This window comes from Tachypleus tridentatus, chromosome 12, assembly GCF_004210375.1.
Source record: "Tachypleus tridentatus isolate NWPU-2018 chromosome 12, ASM421037v1, whole genome shotgun sequence".
NCBI classification, from domain to species: Eukaryota; Metazoa; Arthropoda; class Merostomata; order Xiphosura; family Limulidae; genus Tachypleus; species Tachypleus tridentatus.
The window spans coordinates 118,957,479-118,984,482 of record NC_134836.1 but is presented as its reverse complement, the minus strand read 5'-3'; the positions used below and the strand labels follow the sequence as shown (position 1 = coordinate 118,984,482).

The 27,004-nt window shown below is 32.2% G+C and overlaps 1 protein-coding gene and 1 long non-coding RNA gene across 6 annotated transcripts in view; one reads left to right on the top strand and one right to left on the bottom strand.

Moving 5' to 3' along the window:
- Positions 1 to 3,055: 3,055 nt before the first annotated feature.
- Positions 3,056 to 27,004, bottom strand: part of LOC143234500 (transmembrane ascorbate-dependent reductase CYB561-like) — a 49,510-nt gene continuing 25,561 nt past the window's right edge. For all 5 annotated transcript variants that reach the window (XM_076471907.1, XM_076471906.1, XM_076471905.1 and 2 more), the window contains 4 exons: positions 22,990 to 23,268; positions 7,383 to 7,591; positions 5,557 to 5,711; positions 3,056 to 5,164 (listed from right to left, as the gene is read on the bottom strand). In XM_076471907.1, the coding sequence (XP_076328022.1) occupies positions 4,990 to 5,164; positions 5,557 to 5,711; positions 7,383 to 7,591; positions 22,990 to 23,200 (750 nt within the window). In that variant the 5' untranslated portion in view covers positions 23,201 to 23,268 and the 3' untranslated portion in view covers positions 3,056 to 4,989. The remainder of the gene's footprint in view (positions 5,165 to 5,556; positions 5,712 to 7,382; positions 7,592 to 22,989; positions 23,269 to 27,004) is intronic.
- On the top strand, positions 5,618 to 26,639 carry LOC143234502 (uncharacterized). Its single transcript, XR_013018690.1, has 3 exons — positions 5,618 to 5,740; positions 5,900 to 6,060; positions 26,281 to 26,639. It is a non-coding gene; the product is annotated as an uncharacterized LOC143234502 (long non-coding RNA).

The following is a 27,004-nucleotide window of genomic DNA, read 5'->3' as shown; positions in this document are numbered from 1 at the left end:
TAGACTGACAAAATAACAGAAAATGATACTTCTACACATTATAAGTAGTTTGAACTGCAATGGAAGTAAAAAAAAAACCCTCAGTTTCAAAACTGTGATAAAAGTATTTGACTTTTAAGTTTCATCATATTATAAGTTACAAGGAATGTACCCTGTGGTAGAACAACATAAATGACATTGCATTACATCTAGAACCTGTCACATAACTTACCAATACTGCTCATACATTCAAGTGTTGCAACAAATATTTCTTCACTTCTTTCACCATCATGAAACAGAACCATTTATTTTAAGCAAAGAAAATAGTAATGACAAGGATATAACTTACAAAAAAAAAACACTTTGCAAGTATAGTAAAAATAATGACCACTTTGGTCACAAAAATAGCTTTTAAATAATAAAATAAAGCAAAAACTACAGAGAAAAAAAAACAGCAAAACAAATGTCAGATTACTCCACTGTAAAACTGAAATTTCTACTTCTTTCTGGAATGGTCTCTACACATACAGACCAACATGTGGTAGTTTCTTGTTTTGGTCTCTACACGTACAGACCAACATGTGGTAGTTTCTTGTTTTGGTCTCAATGCATACAGACCAACACATTATAGTTTCTTGTTTTGGCCTCTTTATGTACAGACCAACACATGACAGTTTCTTGTTTTGACCTCTTTATGTACAGACCAACACATGACAGTTTCTTGTTTTGGTCTCTATGCATACAGACCAACCTGTGGTAGTTTCTTGTTTTGGTCTCTATGCATACAGACCAACCTGTGGTAGTTTCTTGTTTTGGTCTCAATGCATACAGACCAACCTGTGGTAGTTTCTTGTTTTGGTCTCTATGCATACAGACCAACCTGTGGTAATTTCTTGTTTTGGTCTCAATGCATACAGACCAACACATTATAGTTTCTTGTTTTGGCCTCTTTATGTACAGACCAACACATGACAGTTTCTTGTTTTGACCTCTTTATGTACAGACCAACACATGACAGTTTCTTGTTTTGGTCTCTATGCATACAGACCAACCTGTGGTAGTTTCTTGTTTTGGTCTCTATGCATACAGACCAACCTGTGGTAATTTCTTGTTTTGGTCTCTACATGTACAGACCAACATGTGGTAGTTTCTTGTTTTGGTCTCAATGCATACAGACCAACATGTGGTAGTTTCTTGTTTTGGTCTCTACACATACAGACCAACATGTGGTAGTTTCTTGTTGTGGTCTCTACACATACAGACCAACATGTGGTAGTTTCTTGTTTTGGTCTCTACATGTACAGACCAACATGTGGTAGTTTCTTGTTTTGGTCTCAATGCATACAGACCAACATGTGGTAGTTTCTTGTTGTGGTCTCTACACATACAGACCAACATGTGGTAGTTTCTTGTTGTGGTCTCTACATGTACAGACCAACATGTGGTAGTTTCTTGTTTTGGTCTCTACATGTACAGACCAACATGTGGTAGTTTCTTGTTTGGTCTCTACATGTACAGACCAACATGTGGTAGTTTCTTGTTTGGTCTCTACATGTACAGACCAACATGTGGTAGTTTCTTGTTTTGGTCTCTATATGTGCAGACCAACATGTGGTAGTTTCTTGTTTTGGTCTCTACATGTACAGACCAACATGTGGTAGTTTCTTGTTTTGGTCTCTACATGTACAGACCAACATGTGGTAGTTTCTTGTTTTGGTCTCTACATGTACAGACCAACATGTGGTAGTTCCTTGTTTTGGTCTCTACACATACAGACCAACCTGTGGTAGTTTCTTGTTTTGGTCTCTACATGTACAGACCAACATGTGGTAGTTCCTTGTTTTGGTCTCTACACATACAGACCAACCTGTGGTAGTTCTGTGTTTTGGTCTCTACATGTACAGACCAACATGTGGTAGTTTCTTGTTTTGGTCTCAATGCATACAGACCAACATGTGGTAGTTTCTTGTTTTGGTCTCTACACATACAGACCAACATGTGGTAGTTTCTTGTTGTGGTCTCTACACATACAGACCAACATGTGGTAGTTTCTTGTTTTGGTCTCTACATGTACAGACCAACATGTGGTAGTTTCTTGTTTTGGTCTCTACATGTACAGACCAACATGTGGTAGTTTCTTGTTTTGGTCTCAATGCATACAGACCAACATGTGGTAGTTTCTTGTTGTGGTCTCTACACATACAGACCAACATGTGGTAGTTTCTTGTTGTGGTCTCTACATGTACAGACCAACATGTGGTAGTTTCTTGTTTTGGTCTCTACATGTACAGACCAACATGTGGTAGTTTCTTGTTTTGGTCTCTACATGTACAGACCAACATGTGGTAGTTTCTTGTTTTGGTCTCTACATGTACAGACCAACATGTGGTAGTTTCTTGTTTTGGTCTCTACATGTACAGACCAACATGTGGTAGTTCCTTGTTTTGGTCTCTACACATACAGACCAACCTGTGGTAGTTTCTTTTTTGGTCTCTACATGTACAGACCAACATGTGGTAGTTCCTTGTTTTGGTCTCTACACATACAGACCAACCTGTGGTAGTTCTGTGTTTTGGTCTCTACATGTACAGACCAACATGTGGTAGTTCTGTGTTTTGGTCTCTACATGTACAGACCAACATCTGGTAGTTTCTTGTTTTGGTCTCTACATGTACAGACCAACATGTGGTAGTTCCTTGTTTTGGTCTCTACACATACAGACCAACCTGTGGTAGTTCTGTGTTTTGGTCTCTACACGTACAGACCAACACATAGTTTTTTTGTTTTTCTCTCCATGAATAGAGACCAGGTTGCATTACCATTCATGTAGTAGTCCAATAGAATTTGAAACCTACAACCAACACACTTCAATTTCATTAACATTGGTGTACCTATTTCATTAAGATCTTTAATCAGACGTAAGAAATAATTTTAATTAGTACAACAAATATCCAAAAAGTCTAACTATTGTAAGTGTTAGTTACAAGTATATTTACTTTATTAAACCCAGGAAAACAAATATATATTTATGAATCAAATCAGCACCAACACGTTCAAGATAAAACATTACAGAAAGTTAAGTATGCGTACAGTTGTTTATTTCCAGTTAGTTTACATAAATGCAGAAAAACATTTAAGAATAATCAATTACTGATTCATATATATGTTTTTCAATATTCATAAGGGACTTGCAACTTCAGAAAATCTTTCAAAGTTGTACAACCAAACAAGACAAAAGAAAAGCTAATATTAAATTCCAGTTTCAAGTACACATGCTACAGTAATAATTTATATATATATATAAACATGCATACACACCTTTCCATAACTTTTTAACATATATTTTTTATAAAGTCTTTCCAATGTAGAGTGAAACAGATGTAATGTTTCACTGATCATTTATTGTACGTCTTTGGTTTTCTTTTTTTTGACTAGTATTTGGAGAAGTCCGAATTTTTCTGGAATGTTACTTATTTCACATTGCACAAAGAATATCTGAGCATGTGAAACTGTAAAGGTTGAAACTACGATAAAATTATCACAACCGAAGACAAGTTTGGTTTACTTGTGGACTCCAACCAATTATATAATTATTTGAAAATATAACTTTTCAAATAATTACATAACATCTCACAAAACAAATATTACATTTGTAGAATTTTGTTGTTGTTGTACAGCCAAGTCTAATGTTAGCACTATTCTATTGTACACTGCTGGTTTAATGTTAGCACTGTCTTATTGTACACTGATGAATACAATGTAAGCAATGTTTTATTGGTTATTTGCACAATAACTTTAATCTGATAGAACAGAGTTTTATAAATTTTACTAAACAAGTCTGACATAAATAAAATGAATCAAGAAGCTAAACTGTAATTTTCTTCACATATCTAACTGGTGAAGCAGACATTATAACATACAAAGGTTTAAGAAAACAAAATATTATTCTGTTTAATTTGGGTGTCCCAATTTACATGACAGTGTTCAGGCAGCATTCCAGTGCTGTTTTTCTTAGACTCAGAGTGTCATAAATTACATCAGTTTTACTGTATCATTAAATATAGGTCAATAATTTTTTTTTTTTTTACATTCAACTCTCTCAGTAAATCAAACTGACTTAGAATTAACATTCAGCAAGAAATAACAGAGTCTCACCATTTTAAAACACCATATCACATACTAAACCACTTGTTTACAGACTCACAAAGTTAATACACTTACTATGAACAGCAACAACATGATTTGAATGAAAATATCCTTTATCAACTAGCTATAAATGCAACATTTCATGAGATGACAGCCTTGACCAATGGATAAGTCAAAACTTTCTGACCACTGCACTGGTCAGTATCTGATTACAAAAAGCCACAATCACACGGACAAATACTATATAGATTTAAAACTTGTTGGTTGTTTATAACTGGAAAGTAAGAATATCATAGAAGGGAAGGGAGAAAAAATTAAAAGAAAGATGCCACTTGATGGAAAACAGTACAAGTTGAACAACACATGTAACACTTGCTTAACTGTTCTGTGTAAAACATATGAAACTATAATGTGGCAAGTGTAGCTTAGAAATAGCCATAATATTAATAAGAAAGCTGTTTACAGAACAGGATTAACTGTCAGGAAAACAAGATGTTTGAAAACAGGGTTAGCTGGTGGGAGAATGGGAAGAGAGAAAACAGGATTAGCCGGTGGGAGAATGGGAAGACAGAAAACAGGATTAGCCGGTGGGAGAATGGAAAGACAGAAAACAGGATTAGCCGGTGGGAGAATGGGAAGACAGAAATCAGGATTAGCTGGTGGGAGAATGGGAAGAGAAAACAGGATTAGCCGGTGGGAGAATGGGAAGAGAGAAAACAGGATTAGCCGGTGGGAGAATGGGAAGAGAAAACAGGATTAGTTGATGGGAGAATGGGAAGACAGAGAACAGGATTAGTTGATGGGAGAATGGGAAGATAGAGAACAGGATTAGTTGATGGGAGAATGGGAAGACAGAGAACAGGATTAGTTGATGGGAGAATGTGGTGTCAGTTGTAGATTTACTTCTTCTGGTAATGGTTGACGTTTAAACTGCGGAGTAGTTACAAGGTATACAATCAGGATTCCAAAGCAAACAAGCACTACACCAAGGATATTTCCTAACACAGCTGTTCCAGGCAAATCCTTGTAACTTGACTTTCTAGAAAAAAATTTAAATAAAGCTTTTAATTCACATACAGGAAGTTTAGAATCTCATCCAAAATCAAAAAATAGAAATTAACTCAATGATGTTCTATAATAGTCTTAGAGTTGCTCACAGGAAGCAAAGTTTCTTACACATGGAATAATTTTCTTTAATGTAAGATTCTATAATGTATTCAATGTGCAAAATACACCTTAGGAACTTTTACAAAATTGACAGAGGACTCTGTACAGCTGCCCAAAGCATCCTCTAGTGCAAAACTAAACCACAAAAAAGTTCACAAAATACAGTCTACATACTTAAAGAGTTATCACAATGTTGGTATCACTTACTAAGTTCATGGACAGTACGTCTACAACGTTACATAATAATTCCAAGTATCTACTCACAAGGAAAATACCAGTTTCTCTGTAATCCCCATCAAACAAGATCCGAGTCCCAATACGTAGACAACAACTCCAAAGTATACGTGAACAGGAAGGTACCAGGCTCTCCAGTATTGACTAACTCCAGGAAAAAGGTATGACATGAAGCCACATACAAACTAAAGAAAAGTTAAATGATCAATTAGTGGTAAGTTAGAAAGCAATTGTGTTTAAATTATATTAAAATTAATCAGATAATTTAATGAAAGTTTAATCACAAATGTTACAAATGTAAACAGCAACAAAGATTTCATTGATTGAGTTGTTCTTGTTTTGGTAAAATAATGGCTGTTTTTGTGGTATTCAGGTACACCAATGTCCAGCTGCGAGTTATAAGTATCAACATTACATCAGGTGTCAGAAGTGTTATGTAGGAAATTAGTATGAAGGAGGACAGCAGAGGAAAAACAAGCATAGATATGCTATTGAAATATTTATACAGAAGTACAGGAATCTTAACCAATTGTGGTCAGTTTCTAAGTTTATTGTATGGATATTCTGGCTGTATATATATAGAAGAACAAAAGAATTGTACAAGACAGAGAAAAAACAAAATCATAAAGAGACCACACTTTGAAATCAGAAAACATTTCCATTGTAATATAGCATGCTCCTCAATTACTTTTGTCAACAACTTTAAACATTTAAGGCAGATTGACCTGCAGCTTATACTGCTTTGTACAAGTTTCTGTACCATTCTTTGAAATGAATATGAGAATTCTAAAAAGCATGAGACAGAAACAGGGACAAGTAGATATACATCCAATACAACAATCATCGCTGTATGTAGTCTTTTCCAATACAACAACCGTTGCTGTATGTAGTCTTTGCCCAAGCTTAAAGACTGAACCAAGTTTACGATCTCTTTATGTATGGTTTTCCAGGAAATCTCTATGTGCAGACATCTGCACAAACCAAAGATTAGTTACCAAATTTTATCTGAATATACATTCATTACTAATTATGGAAGGATAAAATATTTCGGATTTCATGTTCCTTTATATTTTTACAAAAAAATTAGTATGGTTGATGTTTGCAAACACACAGATTCTAGAAACTTCTACTGAAAATGTGTTACTGCATACAGTATGATTGTTTGATTTGTTTGTTTTTTGAATTTCACACAAAGCTACTCGAGGGCTATCTGTGCTAGCCGTCCCTAATTTAACAGTGTAAGACTAGAGGGAATGCAGCTAGTCATCACCACCCACTGCCAACTCTTGGGCTACTCTTTTACCAATGAACAGTGGGATTGACCGTAACATTATAATGCCCCCACGGCTGAAAGGGAGAACACGTTTGGTGCGATGGGGATGCGAACCCGCAACCCTCAGATTATGAGTCACACACCTTAACACGCTTGGCCATGCCGAGCCCAATCAGTATGAATAAATTATAAAAAAAATAAATGAACCTGTACTTGTTGATTGGTATTATGTTAAAATTAATTTTGCTAAAAGATATTTTCGATATTTTTCTACTGTATTTAAATAAGTAATAATAATAATAAACTGATAAATGTATTGTGAAATTTACCTTTTATTATGATAGTTAGACTGGGATGTAAAAAAGTTATACAGCTAAAAACTGTAAGACTGACATAAATTTTCACAAACAGACTCGACAAAAACAAATACTAAACTTTCACAAAAAAAACAGATTTTAGGTATCAGCTAAAATACCCCAGGCACAAAAAGTGATCGTGACTTCAATGCAGCATATGCTACCAAGAACAATCTTATATTTAGGAAATAAATTATTTGTAGACAAGCACCATTTTGATTACTCACCTGTAAACTAAACAAAATAACAGCAGCTAAGCCTAACCAACTGTGAAGAGAGTACAAGTTAGGGATGGGATCTGCAGCCAAGTTATGAGAGTCAAACACTGCCTTGAGTGCCACAACTATGAAGACAAATGCCAGCATGTGTAATCCTGCATGGATGAGTTTCAGGACTTTTTTCCTCTCATTCCGCATAACTCGATACACAAGGATAGCTGAAACAAAAACGAAATGTTTCATATTCTTTAACTAAAGATGGAAAAGTAATAAACCAAACATTCACTTCTATTGTTAACACTCATAAGAACAACCAAACATTCACTTCTATTGTTAACACTCATAAGAACAACCAAACATTCACTTCTATTGTTAACACTCATAAGAACAACCAAACATTCACTTCTATTGTTGTTAACACTCATAAGAACAACCAAACATTCACTTCTATTGTTAACACTCATAAGAACAACCAAACATTCACTTCTATTGTTGTTAACACTCATAAGAACAACCAAACATTCACTTCTATTATTGTTAACACTCATAAGAACAACCAAACATTCACTTCTATTGTTAACACTCATAAGAACAACCAAACATTCACTTCTATTCTTGTTAACACTCATAAGAACAACCAAACATTCACTTCTATTCTTGTTAACACTCATAAGAACAACCAAACATTCACTTCTATTGTTAACACTCATAAGAACAACCAAACATTCACTTCTATTGTTAACACTCATAAGAACAACCAAACATTCACTTCTATTCTTGTTAACACTCATAAGAACAACCAAACATTCACTTCTATTCTTGTTAACACTCATAAGAACAACCAAACATTCACTTCTATTGTTAACACTCATAAGAACAACCAAACATTCACTTCTATTGTTAACACTCATAAGAACAACCAAACATTCACTTCTATTGTTAACACTCATAAGAACAACCAAACATTCACTTCTATTGTTAACACTCATAAGAACAACCAAACATTCACTTCTATTGTTAACACTCATAAGAACAACCAAACATTCACTTCTTCTATTGTTAACACTCATAAGAACAACCAAACATTCACTTCTATTGTTAACACTCATAAGAACAACCAAACATTCACTTCTATTGTTAACACTCATAAGAACAATTCACTTCTAAACATTCACATTCACTTCTAACACTCATTGTTAACCAAACATTCACTTCTATTGTTAACACTCATAAGAACAACCAAACATTCACTTCTATTGTTTAACACTCATAAGAACAACCAAACATTCACTTCTATTGTTAACACTCATAAGAACAACCAAACATTCACTTCTATTGTTAACACTCATAAGAACAACCAAACATTCACTTCTATTGTTAACACTCATAAGAACAACCAAACATTCACTTCTATTGTTAACACTCATAAGAACAACCAAACATTCACTTCTATTGTTAACACTCATAAGAACAACCAAACATTCACTTCTATTGTTAACACTCATAAGAACAACCAAACATTCACTTCTATTGTTAACACTCATAAGAACAACCAAACATTCACTTCTATTGTTAACACTCATAAGAACAACCAAACATTCACTTCATAAGAACAACCAAACATTCACTTCTATTGTTAACACTCATAAGAACAACCAAACATTCACTTCTATTGTTAACACTCATAAGAACAACCAAACATTCACTTCTATTGTTAACACTCATAAGAACAACCAAACATTCACTTCTATTCTTGTTAACACTCATAAGAACAACCAAACATTCACTTCTATTGTTAACACTCATAAGAACAACCAAACATTCACTTCTATTGTTAACACTCATAAGAACAACCAAACATTCACTTCTATTGTTAACACTCATAAGAACAACCAAACATTCACTTCTATTGTTAACACTCATAAGAACAACCAAACATTCACTCATTCTTGTTAACACTCATAAGAACAACCAAACATTCACTTCTATTGTTAACACTCATAAGAACAACCAAACATTCACTTCTACTTCTTGTTAACACTCATAAGAACAACCAAACATTCACTTCTATTGTTAACACTCATAAGAACAACCAAACATTCACTTCTATTGTTAACACTCATAAGAACAACCAAACATTCACTTCTATTGTTAACACTCATAAGAACAACCAAACATTCACTTCTATTGTTAACACTCATAAGAACAACCAAACATTCACTTCTATTGTTAACACTCATAAGAACAACCAAACATTCACTTCTATTGTTAACACTCATAAGAACAACCAAACATTCACTTCTATTGTTAACACTCATAAGAACAACCAAACATTCACTTCTATTGTTAACACTCATAAGAACAACCAAACATTCACTTCTATTGTTAACACTCATAAGAACAACCAAACATTCACTTTTCTATTGTTAACACTCATAAGAACAACCAAACATTCACTTCTATTGTTAACACTCATAAGAACAACCAAACATTCACTTCTATTGTTAACACTCATAAGAACAACCAAACATTCACTTCTATTGTTAACACTCATAAGAACAACCAAACATTCACTTCTATTGTTAACACTCATAAGAACAACCAAACATTCACTTCTATTCACTTTGTTAACACTCATAAGAACAACCAAACATTCACTTCTATTGTAAGAACAACCAAACATTCACTTCTATAACACTCATAAGAACAACCAAACATTCACTTCTATTGTTAACACTCATAAGAACAACCAAACATTCACTTCTATTGTTAACACTCATAAGAACAACCAAACATTCACTTCTATTGTTAACACTCATAAGAACAACCAAACATTCACTTCTATTGTTGTTAACACTCATAAGAACAACCAAACATTCACTTCTATTGTTAACACTCATAAGAACAACCAAACATTCACTTCTATTGTTAACACTCATAAGAACAACCAAACATTCACTTCTATTGTTAACACTCATAAGAACAACCAAACATTCACTTCTATTGTTAACACTCATAAGAACAACCAAACATTCACTTCTATTGTTAACACTCATAAGAACAACCAAACATTCACTTCTATTGTTAACACTCATAAGAACAACCAAACATTCACTTCTATTGTTAACACTCATAAGAACAACCAAACATTCACTTCTATTGTTAACACTCATAAGAACAACCAAACATTCACTTCTATTGTTAACACTCATAAGAACAACCAAACATTCACTTCTATTGTTAACACTAACATCATAAGAACAACCAAACATTCACTTCTATTGTTAACACTCATAAGAACAACCAAACATTCACTTCTATTGTTAACACTCATAAGAACAACCAAACATTCACTTCTATTGTTAACACTCATAAGAACAACCAAACATTCACTTCTATTGTTAACACTCATAAGAACAACCAAACATTCACTTCTATTGTTAACACTCATAAGAACAACCAAACATTCACTTCTATTGTTAACACTCATAAGAACAACCAAACATTCACTTCTATTGTTAACACTCATAAGAACTTCACACTCATAAGAACAAACATTCACTTCTATTGTTAACACTCATAAGAACAACCAAACATTCACTTCTATTGTTAACACTCATAAGAACAACCAAACATTCACTTCTATTGTTAACACTCATAAGAACAACCAAACATTCACTTCTATTGTTAACACACTCATAAGAACAACCAAACATTCACTTCTATTGTTAACACTCATAAGAACAACCAAACATTCACTTCTATTGTTAACACTCATAAGAACAACCAAACATTCACTTCTATTGTTAACACTCATAAGAACAACCAAACATTCACTTATTGTTAACACTCATAAGAACAACCAAACATTCATTGTTAACACTCATAAGAACAACCAAACATTCACTTCTATTGTTAACACTCATAAGAACAACCAAACATTCACTTCTATTGTTGTTAACACTCATCACATTCACTTCTCTTGTTAACACTCATAAGAACAACCAAACATTCACTTCTATTGTTAACACTCATCATCACTTCTATTGTTAACACTCATAAGAACAAACAACTCAAGAACATTCACTTCACTTTATTGTTAACACTCATAAGAACAACCAAACATTCACTTCTATTGTTAACACTCATAAGAACAACCAAACATTCACTTCTATTGTTAACACTCATAACACTTCTATTGTTAACACTCAGAACAACCAAACATTCACTTCTATTGTTAACACTCATAAGAACAACCAAACATTCACTTCTATTGTTAACACTCATAAGAACAACCAAACATTCACTTCTATTGTTAACACTCATAAGAACAACCAAACATTCACTTCTATTGTTAACACTCATAAGAACAACCAAACATTCACTTCTATTGTTAACACTCATAAGAACAACCAAACATTCACTTCTATTGTTAACACTCATAAGAACAACCAAACATTCACTTCTATTGTTAACACTCATAAGAACAACCAAACATTCACTTCTATTGTTAACACTCATAAGAACAACCAAACATTCACTTCTATTGTTAACACTCATAAGAACAACCAAACATTCACTTCTATTCTTGTTAACACTCATAAGAACAACCAAACATTCACTTCTATTGTTAACACTCATAAGAACAACCAAACATTCACTTCTATTCTTGTTAACACTCATAAGAACAACCAAACATTCACTTCTCACTTCTTGTTAACACTCATAAGAACAACTTCTAAACATTCACTTCTATTGTTAACACTCATAAGAACAACCAAACATTCACTTCTATTGTTAACACTCATAATTGAACAACCAAACATTCACTTCTATTGTTAACACTCATAAGAACAACCAAACATTCACTTCTATTGTTAACACTCATAAGAACAACCAAACATTCACTTCTATTGTTAACACTCATAAGAACAACCAAACATTCACTTCTATTGTTAACACTCATAAGAACAACCAAACATTCACTTCTATTGTTAACACTCATAAGAACAACCAAACATTCACTTCTATTGTTAACACTCATAAGAACAACCAAACATTCACTATTCTTGTTAACACTCATAAGAACAACCAAACATTCACTTCTATTATTGTTAACACTCATAAGAACAACCAAACATTCACTTCTATTGTTAACACTCATAATTGAACAACCAAACATTCACTTCTATTGTTAACACTCATAAGAACAACCAAACATTCACTTCTATTGTTAACACTCATAAGAACAACCAAACATTCACTTCTATTCTTGTTAACACTCATAAGAACAACCAAACATTCACTTCTATTCTTGTTAACACTCATAAGAACAACCAAACATTCACTTTATTATTGTTAACACTCATAAGAACAACCAAACATTCACTTCTATTGTTAACACTCATAAGAACAACCAAACATTCACTTCTATTGTTAACACTCATAAGAACAACCAAACATTCACTTCATTGTTAACACTCATAAGAACAACCAAACATTCACTTCTATTGTTAACACTCATAAGAACAACCAAACATTCACTTCTATTGTTAACACTCATAAGAACAACCAAACATTATTGTTAACACTCATAAGAACAACCAAACATTCACTTCTATTGTTAACACTCTCAAACATTCACTTCTAAGAACAACTCATAAGAACAACATTCACTTCTATTGTTAACACTCATAAGAACAACCAAACATTCACTTCTATTGTTAACACTCATAAGAACAACCAAACATTCACTTCTATTGTTAACACTCATAAGAACAACCAAACATTCACTTCTATTGTTAACACTCATAAGAACAACCAAACATTCACTTCTATTGTTAACACTCATAAGAACAACCAAACATTCACTTCTATTGTTAACACTCATAAGAACAACCAAACATTCACTTCTATTGTTAACACTCATAAGAACAACCAAACATTCACTTCTATTGTTAACACTCATAAGAACAAACAAACATTCACTTCTATTGTTAACACTCATAAGAACAACCAAACATTCACTTCTATTGTTAACACTCATAAGAACAACCAAACATTCACTTCTATTGTTAACACTCATAAGAACAACCAAACATTCACTTCTATTGTTAACACTCATAAGAACAACCAAACATTCACTTCTATTGTTAACACTCATAAGAACAACCAAACATTCACTTCTATTGTTAACACTCATAAGAACAACCAAACATTCACTTCTATTGTTAACACTCATAAGAACAACCAAACATTCACTTCTATTGTTAACACTCATAAGAACAACCAAACATTCACTTCTATTGTTAACACTCATAAGAACAACCAAACATTCACTTCTATTGTTAACACTCATAAGAACAACCAAACATTCACTTCTATTGTTAACACTCATAAGAACAACCAAAGAACACACTCAAACATTCACTTCTATTGTTAACACTCATAAGAACAACCAAACATTCACTTCTATTGTTAACACTCATAAGAACAACCAAACATTCACTTCTATTGTTAACACTCATAAGAACAACCAAACATTCACTTCTATTGTTAACACTCATAAGAACAACCAAACATTCACTTCTATTGTTAACACTCATAAGAACAACCAAACATTCACTTCTATTGTTAACACTCATAAGAACAACCAAACATTCACTTCTATTGTTAACACTCATAAGAACAACCAAACATTCACTTCTATTGTTAACACTCATAAGAACAACCAAACATTCACTTCTATTGTTAACACTCATAAGAACAACCAAACATTCACTTCTATTGTTAACACTCATAAGAACAACCAAACATTCACTTCTATTGTTAACACTCATAAGAACAACCAAACATTCACTTCTATTGTTAACACTCATAAGAACAACCAAACATTCACTTCTATTGTTAACACTCATAAGAACATTCACATTCACTCATAAGAACAACCAAACATTCTATTGTTAACACTCATAAGAACAACCAAACATTCACTTCTATTCTTGTTAACACTCATAAGAACAACCAAACATTCACTTCTATTCTTGTTAACACTCATAAGAACAACCAAACATTCACTTCTATTGTTAACACTCATAAGAACAACCAAACATTCACTTCTGTTGTTAACACTCATAAGAACAACCAAACATTCACTTCTATTGTTAACACTCATAAGAACAACCAAACATTCACTTCTATTGTTAACACTCATAAGAACAACCAAACATTCACTTCTATTGTTAACACTCATAAGAACAACCAAACATTCATTTATTATTGTTAACACTCATAAGAACAACCAAACATTCACTTCTATTGTTAACACTCATAAGAACAACCAAACATTCACTTCTATTGTTAACACTCATAAGAACAACCAAACATTCACTTCTATTGTTAACACTCATAAGAACAACCAAACATTCACTTCTATTGTTAACACTCATAAGAACAACCAAACATTCACTTCTATTGTTGTTAACACTCATAAGAACAACCAAACATTCACTTCTATTGTTAACACTCATAAGAACAACCAAACATTCACTTCTATTGTTAACACTCATAAGAACAACCAAACATTCACTTCTATTGTTAACACTCATAAGAACAACCAAACAACTATTGTTAAACCAAACATTCACTTCTATTGTTAACACTCATAAGAACAACCAAACAACCTATTGTTAACATCATCAAACATTTCTATTGTTAACACTCATAAGAACAACCAAACATTCACTTCTATTGTTGTTAACACTCATAAGAACAACCAAACATTCACTTCTATTGTTAACACTCATAAGAACAACCAAACATTCACTTCTATTGTTAACACTCATAAGAACAACCAAACATTCACTTCTATTGTTAACACTCATAAGAACAACCAAACATTCACTTCTATTATTGTTAACACTCATAAGAACAACCAAACATTCACTTCTATTGTTAACACTCATAAGAACAACCAAACATTCACTTCTATTGTTAACACTCATAAGAACAACCAAACATTCACTTCTATTGTTAACACTCATAAGAACAACCAAACATTCACTTCTATTGTTAACACTCATAAGAACAACCAAACATTCACTTCTATTGTTAACACTCATAAGAACAACCAAACATTCACTTCTATTGTTGTTAACACTCATAAGAACAACCAAACATTCACTTCTATTGTTAACACTCATAAGAACAACCAAACATTCACTTCTATTGTTAACACTCATAAGAACAACCAAACATTCACTTCTATTGTTAACACTCATAAGAACAACCAAACATTCACTTCTATTGTTAACACTCATAAGAACAACCAAACATTCACTTCTATTGTGTTAACACTCATAAGAACAACCAAACATTCACTTCTCTTTGTTGTTAACACTCATAAGAACAACCAAACATTCACTTCTATTGTTAACACTCATAAGAACAACCAAACATTCACTTCTATTGTTAACACTCATAAGAACAACCAAACATTCACTTCTATTATTGTTTCATAAGAACAACCAAACATTCACTTCTATTGTTAACACTCATAAGAACAACCAAACATTCACTTCTATTGTTAACACTCATAAGAACAACCAAACATTCACTTCTAGAACAACCAAACATTCACTTCTATTGTTAACACTCATAAGAACAACCAAACATTCACTTCTATTGTTAACACTCATAAGAACAACCAAACATTCACTTCTTCTATTGTTAACACTCATAAGAACAACCAAACATTCACTTCTATTGTTAACACTCATAAGAACAACCAAACATTCACTTCTATTGTTAACACTCATAAGAACAACCAAACATTCACTTCTATTGTTAACACTCATAAGAACAACCAAACATTCACTTCTATTGTTAACACTCATAAGAACAACCAAACATTCACTTCTATTGTTAACACTCATAAGAACAACCAAACATTCACTTCTATTGTTAACACTCATAAGAACAACCAAACATTCACTTCTATTGTTAACACTCATAAGAACAACCAAACATTCACTTCTATTGTTAACACTCATAAGAACAACCAAACATTCACTTCTATTGTTAACACTCATAAGAACAACCAAACATTCACTTCTATTGTTAACACTCATAAGAACAACCAAACATTCACTTCTATTGTTAACACTCATAAGAACAACCAAACATTCACTTCTATTGTTAACACTCATAAGAACAACCAAACATTCACTTCTATTGTTGTTAACACTCATAAGAACAACCAAACATTCACTTCTATTGTTAACACTCATAAGAACAACCAAACATTCACTTCTATTGTTAACACTCATAAGAACAACCAAACATTCACTTCTATTGTTAACACTCATAAGAACAACCAAACATTCACTTCTATTGTTAACACTCATAAGAACAACCAAACATTCACTTCTATTGTTAACACTCATAACAACCAAACATTCACAACACTCATAAGAACAACCAAACATTCACTTCTATTGTTAACACTCATAAGAACAACCAAACATTCACTTCTATTGTTAACACTCATAAGAACAACCAAACATTCACTTCTATTGTTAACACTCATAAGAACAACCAAACATTCACTTCTATTGTTAACACTTGTTCTATTGTTAACACTCATAAGAACAACCAAACATTCACTTCTATTGTTAACACTCATAAGAACAACCAAACATTCACTTCTATGTTGTTAACACTCATAAGAACAACCAAACATTCACTTCTATTGTTAACACTCATAAGAACAACCAAACATTCACTTCTATTGTTAACACTCATAAGAACAACCAAACATTCACTTCTATTGTTAACACTCATAAGAACAACCAAACATTCACTTCTATTGTTGTTAACACTTCTCATAAGAACAAACCACTTCATTCACTCATCTATTCACTTCTATTGTTAACACTCATAAGAACAACCAAACATTCACTTCTATTGTTAACACTCATAAGAACAACCAAACATTCACTTCTATTGTTAACACTCATAAGAACAACCAAACATTCACTTCTATTGTTAACACTCATAAGAACAACCAAACAACTTCTAAACACTCATCAACAAACATCTCACTTCTTGTTAACACTCATAAGAACAACCAAACATTCACTTCTATTGTTAACACTCATAAGAACAACCAAACATTCACTTCTATTGTTAACACTCATAAGAACAACCAAACATTCACTTCTATTGTTGTTAACACTCATAAGAACAACCAAACATTCACTTCTATTGTTAACACTCATAAGAACAACCAAACATTCACTTCTATTGTTAACACTCATAAGAACAACCAAACATTCACTTCTATTGTTAACACTCATAAGAACAACCAAACATTCACTTCTATTGTTAACACTCATAAGAACAACCAAACATTCACTTCTATTGTTAACACTCATAAGAACAACCAAACATTCACTTCTATTGTTAACACTCATAAGAACAACCAAACATTCACTTCTATTGTTAACACTCATAAGAACAACCAAACATTCACTTCTATTGTTAACACTCATAAGAACAACCAAACATTCACTTCTATTGTTAACACTCATAAGAACAACCAAACATTCACTTCTATTGTTAACACTCATAAGAACAACCAAACATTCACTTCTATTGTTGTTAACACTCATAAGAACAACCAAACATTCACTTCTATTGTTGTTAACACTCATAAGAACAACCAAACATTCACTTCTATTGTTAACACTCATAAGAACAACCAAACATTCACTTCTATTGTTAACACTCATAAGAACAACCAAACATTCACTTCTATTGTTAACACTCATAAGAACAACCAAACATTCACTTCTATTGTTAACACTCATAAGAACAACCAAACATTCACTTCTATTGTTAACACTCATAAGAACAACCAAACATTCACTTCTATTGTTAACACTCATAAGAACAACCAAACATTCACTTCTATTGTTAACACTCATAAGAACAACCAAACATTCACTTCTATTGTTAACACTCATAAGAACAACCAAAATTCACATTAACACTTCATTATTGTTAACACTCATAAGAACAACCAAACATTCACTTCTATTGTTAACACTCATAAGAACAACCAAACATTCACTTCTATTGTTAACACTCATAAGAACAACCAAACATTCACTTCTATTGTTAACACTCATAAGAACAACCAAACATTCACTTCTATTGTTAACACTCATAAGAACAACCAAACATTCACTTCTATTGTTAACACTCATAAGAACAACCAAACATTCACTTCTATTGTTAACACTCATAAGAACAACCAAACATTCACTTCTATTGTTAACACTCATAAGAACAACCAAACATTCACTTCTATTGTTAACACTCATAAGAACAACCAAACATTCACTTCTATTGTTAACACTCATAAGAACAACCAAACATTCACTTCTATTGTTAACACTCATAAGAACAACCAAACATTCACTTCTATTGTTAACACTCATAAGAACAACCAAACATTGGACACTCATAAGAACAACCAAACATTCACTTCTATTGTTAACACTCATAAGAACAACCAAACATTCACTTCTATTGTTAACACTCATAAGAACAACCAAACATTCACTTCTATTGTTAACACTCATAAGAACAACCAAACATTCACTTCTATTGTTAACACTCATAAGAACAACCAAACACTTTCACTTCTATTGTTAACACTCATAAGAACAACCAAACATTCACTTCTATTGTTAACACTCATAAGAACAACCAAACATTCACTTCATTATTGTTAACACTCATAAGAACAACCAAACATTCACTTCTATTGTTAACACTCATAAGAACAACCAAACATTCACTTCTATTGTTAACACTCATAAGAACAACTCAAACATTCACTTCTATTGTTAACACTCATAAGAACAACCAAACATTCACTTCTATTGTTAACACTCATAAGAACAACCAAACATTCACTTCTATTGTTAACACTCATAAGAACAACCAAACATTCACTTTCTATTGTTAACACTCATAAGAACAACCAAACATTCACTTCTATTGTTAACACTCATAAGAACAACCAAACATTCACTTCTATTGTTAACACTCATAAGAACAACCAAACATTCACTTCTATTGTTAACACTCATAAGAACAACCAAACATTCACTTCTATTGTTAACACTCATAAGAACAACCAAACATTCACTTCTATTGTTAACACTCATAAGAACAACCAAACATTCACTTCATTATTGAACAACCAAACATTCACTTCTGTTGTTAACACTCATAAGAACAACCAAACATTCACTTCTATTGTTAACACTCATAAGAACAACCAAACATTCACTTCTATTGTTAACACTCATAAGAACAACCAAACATTCACTTCTATTGTTAACACTCATAAGAACAACCAAACATTCACTTCTATTGTTAACACTCATAAGAACAACCAAACATTCACTTCTATTGTTAACACTCATAAGAACAACCAAACATTCACTTCTATTGTTAACACTCATAAGAACAACCAAACATTCACTTCTATTGTTAACACTCACTCATAAGAACAACCAAACATTCACTTCTATTGTTAACACTCATAAGAACAACCAAACATTCACTTCTATTGTTAACACTCATAAGAACAACCAAACATTCACTTCTATTGTTAACACTCATAAGAACAACCAAACATTCACTTCTATTGTTAACACTCATAAGAACAACCAAACATTCACTTCTATTGTTAACACTCATAAGAACAACCAAAATTCACTTCATTCATTGTTAACACTCATTCTATTGTTAACACTCATAAGAACAACCAAACATTCACTTCTATTGTTGTTAACACTCATAAGAACAACCAAACATTCACTTCTATTGTTAACACTCATAAGAACAACCAAACATTCACTTCTATTGTTAACACTCATAAGAACAACCAAACATTCACTTCTATTCTTGTTAACACTTGTTAACACTCATAAGAACAACCAAACATTCACTTCTATTGTTAACACTCATAAGAACAACCAAACATTCACTTCTATTGTTAACACTCATAAGAACAACCAAACATTCACTTCTATTGTTAACACTCATAAGAACAACCAAACATTCACTTCTATTGTTAACACTCATAAGAACAACCAAACATTCACTTCTATTGTTAACACTCATAAGAACAACCAAACATTCACTTCTATTGTTAACACTCATAAGAACAACCAAACATTCACTTCTATTGTTAACACTCATAAGAACAACCAAACATTCACTTCTATTGTTAACACTCATAAGAACAACCAAACATTCACTTCTATTCTTGTTAACACTCATAAGAACAACCAAACATTCACTTCTATTGTTAACACTCATAAGAACAACCAAACATTCACTTATTATTGTTAACACTCATAAGAACAACCAAACATTGTTAACACTCATAAGAACAACCAAACATTCACTTCTATTGTTAACACTCATAAGAACAACCAAACATTCACTTCTATTGTTAACACTCATAAGAACAACCAAACATTCACTTCTATTGTTAACACTCATAAGAACAACCAAACATTCACTTCTATTGTTAACACTCATAAGAACAACCAAACATTCACTTCTATTGTTAACACTCATAAGAACAACCAAACATTCACTTCTATTGTTAACACTTCTATTCACTCATAAGAACAAAATTCAAACATTCACTTCTATTGTTAACACTCATAAGAACAACCAAATATTCACTTCTATTGTTAACACTCATAAGAACAACCAAACATTCACTTCTATTGTTAACACTCATAAGAACAACCAAACATTCACTTCTATTGTTGTTAACACACTCATAAGAACTCATAAGAACAACCAAACATTCACTTCTATTGTTAACACTCATAAGAACAACCAAACATTCACTTCTATTCTTGTTAACACTCATAAGAACAACCAAACATTCACTTCTATTGTTAACACTCATAAGAACAACCAAACATTCACTTCTATTGTTAACACTCATAAGAACAACCAAACATTCACTTCTATTGTTAACACTCATAAGAACAACCAAACATTCACTTCTATTGTTAACACTCATAAGAACAACCAAACATTCACTTCTATTCTTGTTAACACTCATAAGAACAACCAAACATTCACTTCTATTGTTAACACTCATAAGAACAACCAAACATTCACTTCTATTCTTGTTAACACTCATAAGAACAACCAAACATTCACTTCTATTCTTGTTAACACTCATAAGAACAACCAAACATTCACTTCTATTCTTGTTAACACTCATAAGAACAACCATTCACTTCTATTGTTAACACTCATAAGAACAACCAAACATTCACTTCTATTCTTGTTAACACTCATAAGAACAACCATTCACTTCTATTGTTAACACTCATAAGAACAACCAAACATTCACTTCTATTCTTGTTAACACTCATAAGAACAACCAAACATTCACTTCTATTCTTGTTAACACTTCCCTCACAAGAACAAGAAAACCAGAGCAAAACATTTGATTAATTTCACATCAGTTTTAACATAAATTAAGACAAAATATTATCTACAACTATACTTTATTTTCTATTTGGTTTTGAAAGAAACAACACTAAAAATGGCTAATTCTGTTTAGGTTTTCTCAATGTTTTTATGTCACGTAGTTTTATTGTGTCAAGGTACAGTTAATAAACTTTCTGCAATACATAAAGCACAGACAGACCTCATGTAGCTTTGCTCAAAATTAAAAAAAACAAAAACATAAAAGAAAACATCTTCATCACCGTGATTGAGATTATTACATATTAACAGGCAAGGATGTCCACAGAATTTATTCTAACTGGAGAGTGGAAAGGTTTTACACTAGAAATAATCATTACTTTTATTAAAGCCCAGACTTGTGCATGGAGTTAGCTGTATGAAATACATTTCAAAACTGAAACTCCATGTGATATGAATATAATTCAAATATCATTTGGATCCAAACATTTGTGATTTTGGTGTGCAAAATTCTGTTTGTAGTTAGGCACAAAACTGTACAATATGCTATTTTTGCTGTATCAACCAAGTGTATCAAAATACAGTTTTAGTGTTGTAACCATCAAGCTTTACCATTGAACCATCAGGGGGAGCTTTAATAAATATTGTTAACAGCAATTCAGCTGATATTATGTGTATGTGTAAGTTTTCTTACAGCAAAACCACATCAGGCTATCTGCCGAGTCCACAGAGGGGAATTGAACCCCTGAATTTAGCATTGTAAATCCATAGACTTACTGCTGTAACAGCAGGGGACAGTAGATATTAAGATTTAAACCTGAAGAATGTCTATTCATCATGTCACTAGTATGAAACAGATTTCAGTAAAACTATAAAAGAAGAAATAAAACCATTTACAGAGCCAGTTTGGAACTGTGAACAAATTTATTAATCAAATATATGTAAAATAAAGTGTAAAATTATGCAAATATAAAGAAATTAAAGCAAACCTGAGATGTTAGATAAATTATCTGTACTTAACTTTACATACTGCCTTGTTTGCATGTAACATATTACCGGTAAATAGGAAATAACATACCGTCTCCGTACAGAAACACGAGTCCTATGACCATAAACAATGGATGGTAGTTAAACTGCAACTTTGGGTTACTTTGCCAAGCAAACCCTCCAAGATAATGACCGCTCCAAGCCCCTGCCAAAGCTACACACAAGATTCCAAGTAGTTGAGCCAGAAAAAAACCCACGGTAAATACTTGCAAGTCCTGTGGCTGGTTTACAGGTGAATCCATCGTCTCAAGTGACACAGGACCACCAGCAGTAGGGGGCGTTTTAGATCCTTCTTGTACTGTAGGAGAGCCTGGTATGAAACAATCAAAATGTTAACCAGAATGCAAGAAAAAGTGTGGAGTGATTTTATAAATGCCCCCCACCTTACATAAGATAATGCACATTCATAACACCCACATTACACAAGATGATAAATGATGCACATTCATAACACCCACATCACACAAGACGATAAATGATGCATATTCATAACACCCACATTACACAAGATGATAAATGATGCACATTCATAACACCCACATTACACAAGGTGATAAATGATGCATATTCATAACACCCGCATTACACAATATGATAAATGATGCACATTCATAACACCCACCTTATACAAAATAATGGACGATGTACACTTTAAAAGGAAACAACTTAAATCTTTTACACAGCAACTGTACTCATATAACTGGATGCAACTTTGTTACCATAAAACAGGGTGACATTTTCCTTTACTTGGGTTCACTGAGACCCTGTTTATGATGCAGTTTCATCATTCATACAAGGCAATTTTCATGCACCAAACGTTTAATAAAATGAAAGAAAACAAAAGTTCAGACACTTTTCTATTTTGTAAAATATTTCACCAAATTTGGTTCCAACTTATGATCTCACCAATGTTAGATACGCTTGCATATGACACTGTACTTGGAGTCATGTGATCATGGGGGGTTACTTGGAAGTATGCACAGTTTACCATTTTTAACAAAAAACTACTAGTGTCAATAGGACCTGCCCAAGATTTATATCATAACAAATATTTCATTTCTCCAACAATTTCTCTTTGTAATACACTTAAGAAGAAACAGTCCTCATAGTTACCTTAAAGCTGTCGATCTATTGCATGTATTTAATTTATTATGTCTTTGTAATAAAACACCTAGCATCTTTACAAAATGTATTTCTTTATGTATTTCTTGCTATAAAAACATGACAAACGTTATCCCCAATGGTACATGGGATATCCTCTGGTGCTGAATTCAATACCTTGAACTTTTCTTTCATCTTGTACACTCACTTACACAAAAAGTAAAAAATTGTACTTCGAATTGAATAACTAATCTCAAGCAAAGGAATCTTCTATATTCTAGAAGGTAGCCAGCCTCTCATAGTAAAAGTTGGTGTTTAATTATTCATGGCTTGAGCTAGTGTATATCATGACATAGAAGTCACTGATATACACAAAACATTAATTTTATACAACATGGACATTTTATCCATTCATATAAATATTTTTATAGAAGACCTACTAAGTTTTACTAAACTATCAAGAAATCAAACAGAAAAACACCTTTAGGTTACATTCTCTTACATGACTAAGTAAATACAAAAATGGAAAAAATATATTTAGCTACATAATGTGTTTTGTTTTTCGTTCATGAAAATTACTTAAAGCTTAATAATTCATAAACTTGCCTTATACACCAATTAGATTAACAATTAATCCTTAACATACATATGGTTCTTCACTTTCATGACAATATCTGACCCCACATGAAAAGCTACACATGGTGATACAAATCATAAAATTTTATAAGTTGCATGGAAGTTAATACATTAGTTACAAAACAATAGTCCGTGTATGGTTTATCTCCAAGTCACAAAACAATATTCCGTGTTTGGTTTATCTCCAAGTCACAAAACAATATTCCGTGTTTGGTTTATCTCCAAGTCATAAAACAACATTCTGTGTTTGGTTTATCTCCAAGTCATAAAACAATATTCTGTGTTTGGTTTATCTCCAAGTCATAAAACAACATTCTGTGTTTGGTTTATCTCCAAGTCACAAAACAATATTCCGTGTTTGGTTTATCTCCAAGTCATAAAACAATATTCCGTGTTTGGTTTATCTCCAAGTCATAAAACAACATTCTGTGTTTGGTTTATCTCCAAGTCATAAAACAATATTCCGTGTTTGGTTTATCTCCAAGTCATAAAACAACATTCTGTGTTTGGTTTATCTCCAAGTCACAAAACAATATTCCGTGTTTGGTTTATCACCAAGTCATAAAACAACACTCCATATTTAGTTTATCACCAAGCACAAAACAATATTTCTAGTTTAGTTTATCACCAAGTCACAAAACAATATTCTAAATTTGGTTCATGTAAAGTGCTGAGGTTTAATCATGTTTAGGTTAATGATATTCACAAAACATTTCTTGCCCTATGTGCTTTTACTATAATGAATAATTGATTTTTATGTTATCAGACTTTTGAAACAACCACTGAGTTGTCGTCATATTCACACACTATACTGAAACAGGGAGGAACTGTGTGCTTTGGACGTGACAGTCTTACAGTGAAGATTTCTGTAACAGAAATTAATGCTACAAGGTTATTGCCAGTCTGTCTCTGTACTATGAAATGTTGATAACCAAAACAAACTAAGAACAAAATGCTACAAGCAACATTCTAGATAGCTACAAAGCTACTATAAAAGCAATTGTAAACCTGACCCTGTACTCTTTCAAACACGTTAATAACCATAATGTAGTAAAGGGACCAAAGCTGCAGACAGTTCTCCACGTGATGCCTCGTTAATGTTCTACTAGTTTATATTAACATTCTGGCTTCTACATTTCAACCTTTCTCTGAAAATGTTCTCTTCACGACAGCTACACAATCATTGGACAATACTGCACCTTTTATCAGTAACCATACCAGATTCTTTTCCACCTACAGCTAGGTGATACATTTTAAAATAATAAAACTGCAATTTTTTTCAGATCTTAAATTACAAATATGTATTTCCCACTTTTCTTTACAGACATAATATTATAAATAATAAATTATGTAGATAATAAACATAATCAAATACAGCTTAATGATATTTGATAAGTAATAAGTTATTAGGCTTAAAAATTTATTATTCTCAAGCAAGACTTGAATAACTGGAATAACCAGAAATACTAATTTTAATTAGTTAATAACTTTCATGATATTTATTAATTTTATTGTAATTATAGAATTATTTAGATTATTGCTGCTACAGATATCAATTTTTTTCATTGAACATGTCCTTCGTCAGGAATTTGTCAAAAAATCCCGGTCAACTTCTCTTCATGTTCGCCCTTGAGTTACTTTAAAGAAATGCTTCATGAATTAAAAGTTGAACGTCAACTATGAACAGCATGAACCAGTTATATTCAACTACCTCCACTTTGAAAGGAGGAAAACTGACAAACACATTATGTTTACAACAAATGTCTTACAGTTTGGGTCTTAGCCAACTTCAGAGAAAGCAGCAAAACTGGAAGGAACTCATTCCAACCTACAATATCATCTTACTCGCTTATGATAATTTGTATCTGTCGGTTAACAGTTGTCAAAGTAACAAATACAAATAATAAAAATGCTAACTATTACTAAAACAAGGAAAAAATGGAACCTTTATATGTGTCAAAAGAATGTCTCAGGATACTGGAACAACATTCCTCAAACTGGACACAGTATTTATACTACCAACATAGCTTCTCATACATGAAACTATTCATTTCCTAAATTTCATAACACAGGAACATAATTTTACACTTGTCAACATCAGAACTAATTTCTTTTACATTTTTGCCAAATCATAAATTTGATGACTATAGAACACTCTCAATAAATACTAAGACTGTAATAATATTACGATATAAGTATGTCTGAGATGCCATCATAATCACTGACTGAGACAAGTGTTAAAAACTAATGTCTGGAGGAAGTGAAGGATACTTCATGGCATTCTGTCTATCAAAAAGATGAATGATTAT